The sequence below is a fragment of the Muscardinus avellanarius genome (genome assembly GCF_963383645.1).
Source record: "Muscardinus avellanarius genome assembly, chromosome: X".
Taxonomy (NCBI): domain Eukaryota; kingdom Metazoa; phylum Chordata; class Mammalia; order Rodentia; family Gliridae; genus Muscardinus; species Muscardinus avellanarius.
In genome coordinates, this window is record NC_137792.1 from 91,424,026 (window position 1) to 91,430,025 (window position 6,000).

Here is a 6,000-nt window from a genome sequence, read left to right on the forward strand (position 1 = left end):
TTATTTCACATTTACTTGTTTTTCCCTATGAAGGGAAATATATATGTACATACATACATATATATACACATATATGCATTACTCATCAGAGAAGTTTATTGTACTCAAATTAGATAATTATGATTTTCATAATTATATCACATACATAATATTATACATGCACGAGTATGATACTTTCTAAACCTAAATTGGATCATTTAGCCTGAAAAGAAATTGATAGGATTTGAACTTAAATCAAAATATTATGATAGATTTCTAGTATATTTAAAATTAATTAACTTTCTGGGTTTCTTTTAATGTCTTGTTAATAAGCTTGCACATTTTTTTTTTTTTTTGGTGATACTGGGGATGGAACCCAGGGGCCTTCTACCTCCGGCTACACTCCCAGACCTATTTTTTTATATTTTATTTGGAAACAGGGTCTCTTAAGCCAACTGAGGCTGGCTTTGAACCTGCGCGATCCTCCTGTCTCAGCCTCCCAAGCGCGGGGATTACAAGTGTGCGCCACCATGCCCGGCTACTAGTACATTTTGAAAGGAAATGAAGACATCATGAAACTGTTGATTTTCTCATTCTGTAATGGATAGAAAACTAAGACTTGAGACATTTTATTCAAATAATATTCTCTTGGACAAAGCTACACGGTATATTCTATTCTCAGCAAGTTGGAGGGTGGAGACATACACAGCAATTTTTATCAAATAATAATAAGAAACTTGTAAATTCTCTGTGTGTGTGTGTGTATGTGTGTGTGTGTGTGTGTGTGTGTGTGTGTGTGTGTGTTTCACTGGGTATCTAACTTCTAAGCTACATCCCAGCTCTATTTTTTTTAATTTTTGTGGTACTGGGGATAGTAACCAGGGGTATTCTACCTCTGAGCTACACCCCCAGCCCTATTTTGTTATTCTTTATTTTGAAACAGTGTCTCACTGAGTTGCAAAGGGCCTCACTAAGTAGCTGAGGCTGTCTGTGAACCGTCATCCTCCTGTCTCAGCCTCCCAAATTGTGAGATTACAAACATGCACCACCATGCCCGTCCATAAATTCTTTTACATGTATTATCTTCAGAGATATTGAAAATAAAGAAAAATAATACATGATTCAAAAATCTGCTTCTAGCCTGGCACGGTGATATATGCCTGTGGTTACACCTCCAGCCTGTCTTTAAAGTGAAACAAATGTATTTTATGGTTGCTCTTTACCAATGTATGTATTTCAAAATTTGCCCAAAGGTCAAATCTTTATTTTATTAGATTCTGCCTGTCTCCGTAGAACTGGATTCAAACAGTTTTTTCTTTTATTAATCTATTCGATTATATTTTATTTGGATGCTAGATATTGAAGCAAGACCTTTATGTATGCTTAAGCACACACTAAACTATCTCCCCCAAGCCCTTAAGACAGTAATTTTAAATCTAGGGTCTACAATGATCAAATCACAGAATATTCAGTGCTATTGCACTTACTTACATTATGTTGTAAAATTTGTCTGTGTGAGCTCTTTTACAGGAGTCATGGTAATTATGTAGGATCAAGGAAATTGGGGTTTCTCAACTCTTCTGATCAGAGTTTATACAGCTTTGGATTTCTTTGTCTGTGTACCATTTCTCAAAGAACAGGTTTGGATTTAAAATTCATTCATTCTTTCTTCCTTCCTTCCTTCCTTCCTTCCTTCCTTCTTTGGTGTGTGTGTGTGTGTGTGTGTGTGTGTGTGTGTGTGTTTGTGTGTGTGTGTCTTATTATGAAACAGGGTCTCACTACGTTGTGGTACTGGGGATGGAACCCAGGGGCCTTCTACCTCCAGGCTACACTCCCAGACCTATTTTTTATATTTTATTTGGAAACAGGGTCTCTTAAGCCAGCTGAGGCTGGCTTTGAACTTGCGATCCTCCTGTCTCAACCTCCCAAGTACAAGGATTACAGGCATCTGCCACGGCACTGGGCTGAATTGCTTAGTTCTTGATATGTGGTTCTTAACTCAGTTCTTTTAGGTTGCATTCTTTCGACTTTGATTACTGGGCACCTCTACCAAGACTTCCCAGGATGGCATTGTTTTCTTTTGTCTGGATACATCTTCCAACCTTGATTCCTAACTTCTGACTCTTACTTTATTTTAACTTTTACTTCACAAAATCAGAGGTTTACACAGGCATTTGATTTTCTTGACTGTACAGTTCGTGCAAAACGGAAAAGGACAGAACCTTTCAACTTTCATAGTTCTACCCATGGAGAAAACAAGCATGAGAAATGGGATTATTTGAATTGGGGGGGTATTATCACCATATTATCGGTTTGAGTACATGATGTAAAATGTTTAGCATCCAAAATACTGTTTTCCCCACTTATTATTATTTTTTTGTGGAGGGTACTGGAAATTGAAGTCAGAAACATTCTACCTCTGAGATACACCCCCAGTCCTATTTATTTTGAGACAGAGTCTTGCTGAGTTGCTGAGGGTCTAAGTTTCTGAGGCTGGCCTTGAACCTGAGATCCTCCTGTCTTAGCCTCCCAAATACTGGGGTCAAAATGTGCAGCAACAGGCCTGGTTTCTCATTTATCATTTCTAAGTAGAAAACATTCATAATATTAATCTTTTGGATGCAAGTCATTGATGCACATTGAGGCACATACTGCTAAGAGGCCCTATATAAGCATTTTAGCATCTTTAAACAAGTTCTTATTAAAAAATAATAGCATCCTTACAGGAACGAGTGCATCGCGTTCCCCATGTTCACCATGATTGCTGAAGTGTGATGCAACCACAGTTGAAAATTGTAAATAAATTAGCAAATTTTATTCATTGTATCCTTCCTGGGGAGAGAAAAGAAAAAAGAAAAGAAAATTAGTTAAAGGTCCAAGTAATTTGTATCACTTAAATAAGCTTGAATGCATTTACTTAGTGATAAGAAACAGTCACTAATTTTGCAAACAGGCAAACACATATTGCATAAATGATAAAGAAAGGTGAAGAGAGTTTTTTTTTTCATTTATTTACCAAATTACAACCATCACAGTTTTTCTAAAATTTCTTGGATAAACTTTACTTCTATGGGGCTCTATTAAATCTTCCTCCATTAGAGTACACATAGCTACAAATTAATGTTTCTCGAAAGGAATTAAGAATATATCCTTCTTAATTTGTAAACAACCCGGAAAAAGTGTGTAATATTAGTTAGCATGTCTGAAATGAAGAGGTTTCATCACATAATAACATGGAAAACTAAAACAATTTTAAGAATTTTTATAAAGAGAACATAATTTGGACAACACTGCTAGTTTTCATTTTCTTCCAAGTGAAGCAGTCTTCATTTGCACAGAAAGTTCCGCTTATATTTTTACATTAACCAACAATATTCTCCAGAGGGCAGTGATCACAGGATTATGCCAAAATAAATGTAATACATTAAATATAGCAACCGCTCTATGTACTGACTAGTAAGTAGCCAACAGTATGTTACCATTAGGGCGTATGAACTAATATTGAAAAATGGAACAAAAAGTTAGTTGCATTCGATGACTGAAACACGGATCTTTAGTTTCTTTTCTGCATTAAGAGGAGACAATACATCACCTAAGGTACTAAGATTGAAACATAAAATTTAAGTGAGTTATCAAAGAACTTCATTCATTCATTCAAAATGAATGCTTTTAATACCATAGGCTATTTTCAGAGTATTTTCTATATCACAAAGCCCAACTGAATGTTTACACAGTGAATTATTCATCATTTAGTACTTCTATTCAGTATGCTAAAGTGTTGGTGTAGAATGGACTGGATGCAAATTTGCTGAGACTGTACTACTTTCCTGCAAATAAGTCCCTCTGGGGTGGAGCCTATCACTATCAATATTTACCTCAACTTTGTGGACATACTCAGGATGAATTCTGGTGAGTAACATAGAGACTCTTTGGTTTTTCTGCTTAGAGATAACTCACTGGGAACAGAAAAGGGAATACTTCCTTGTTTTCTATTTTTGTCTTTTCAGAGTTTTCTATTTGGGATCTTGATTACACTGTCTTCCCTCGCTCGACATCTAGCTCAGTCCCTTTCTGGGATTATAAAATTATTCTGAGTTAGAACTATGCTAAATTTGCAGGTAGTGGGCTTTCAATTAGATGAATTTGGTGTGTGTGTGTGTGTGTGTGTGTGTGTGTGTGTGTGTGTGTGTGTGTGTGTAAATGACAGAGACAGAGTTGGATAGCTTGAAAACTGAAGGATCATTTTGTCTAGTTCGTAAATATTTTCAAAGGTGTATGATAATGAAAATCTGTCTTGATAATCTTTCTTTGGTGCTTTCTAGCTCTTCTTAGAAATCTGGACATACAATTTTACTAGAATAAACCATCTCTCTCTCTCTCTCTCTCTCTCTCTCTCTCTCTCTCTCTCTCTCTGTGTGTGTGTGTGTGTGTGTGTGTGTGCTTTTCATCTCATTTAAAAGTACTATTCTAAACAGTCAAGCTATCCGTTTAAAAGTTTTGCCCTACTTTATCCCTCAATCTCCACTCTTCGGTTCTAATATTACTATGCACAAGAAAAGTCGTGTGAGCCAAACTGTCAGGGGGGGCATTTCTGTCCCATAACATCTTGCCAGATAGCAGACAATTTTTTAAATAAAATATCTGGAAATAAGTGACAGGAAAAAATGATAAGGTAGATCAATACATATCAATATCCATTACCCTTTTTCTTCTTAGCCCTCAATAAATATAAACATCTTCTCCCACCCCCATCACGATTCCTTTTATGTTTTCCTTACAGTATGGGGATTGAACCCAGGGGGATTTTTACCTTCCAGCTACATACCCAGACATTTTTAATTTTTTTATTTGGAAACAAGGTCTCACTAAGTTACTGTGGCTGACTTTGAACTTGATATTCTGCTGTCTCAAACTGCCAAGTACTGAAATTACAGACTTGTGCTATCTCTAAATGTTTGGCTAAGCTTTCCATTTTCTTTCTTTTCTTTCTCTTTTTCTTCTTTCTTTTTTGTTTTTATTTTATTTTTTCAATTTTATTTTATTTTATTTTTTATTTATTTAAGTCATAAAAATGTTTTTAATGTTTATTTTTCGTGTATCTAAAGATTACGATAACTTAAAAGGTTCAAAGATAGAACAAAATAGTCTGTACTCTAATAGATTTGCAAGAGAAAAATTGAAATTATATTTGTCATAACTTGATATGATAATCATTTCACTAAGCATTTTATTATCCAGATCATTGGCCATGGTCAACTGCCATTATTGTTACTCAAACTATTATGTTTTCTTAAAAATAAACCAAATGAATTATGTTCTTTATGTATATATTTCCCTAGGAAATATTAAAAAAATGATTAAACCACAAATATTTATTTTTCTAAATTCCATTAATTAATTTTGGATAAATTGCTATAATATTAGATGTCAACCACTAAGCCAAGCATGGGAAGGAGGGAGGGGGAGGGAATGGTGTGGGGCAGGGGCTAACTGGGCGATGTATGCACGTATGTCTACACAAGTTTTTTTTATCCCATTATGATGTATGAATACAGTGCACCAATAAAAAAAGAAGTAATAATCACAAAATACTATTATGCACACAGATCTCCAATTTATATAATTTTTTTGGTGGTACTGGGGTAGAACCCAGAGGCTTTCTAACTACGGGCTATACTCCCAGACCTATTTTTTATATTTTATTTTGAAACAGGGTCTCACTAGGTTGCTGAGAGCCTCACTAAGTAGCTGAGGCTGGCTTTGAACCTGTGTGATTCTCCTGTTTCAGCCTCCCAAGCGCGGGGATTACAAGTGTGCACCACCACGCCCAGCTTATATAATTAAAATAACTTGAGGAGCAGATCATGTCTCCTTTGTTGTTAAGGTTTGTATTCTTGTATTTATTTCATTGTTAAATTTTTTGTGGTACTGAGAACTAAACCAATATTCTTGCTTGTACTAGGCAAGTGGTTTCCCACCAGGCTACAACACCAGACCAAAATTTTCTTTCTTATAAAGTTT

At 35.4% G+C, this 6,000-nt stretch overlaps 1 protein-coding gene across 1 annotated transcript in view; it reads right to left on the minus strand.

Moving 5' to 3' along the window:
• Positions 1-2,738, minus strand: part of HTR2C (5-hydroxytryptamine receptor 2C) — a gene marked incomplete at both ends in the record, with an annotated part of 109,466 nt that extends 106,728 nt beyond the window's left edge. Inside the window, one exon of the mRNA XM_080718606.1 lies at positions 2,704-2,738. Within this exon, the coding sequence (XP_080574732.1) occupies positions 2,704-2,738 (35 nt within the window). The remainder of the gene's footprint in view (positions 1-2,703) is intronic.
• Positions 2,739-6,000: the final 3,262 nt, after the last annotated feature.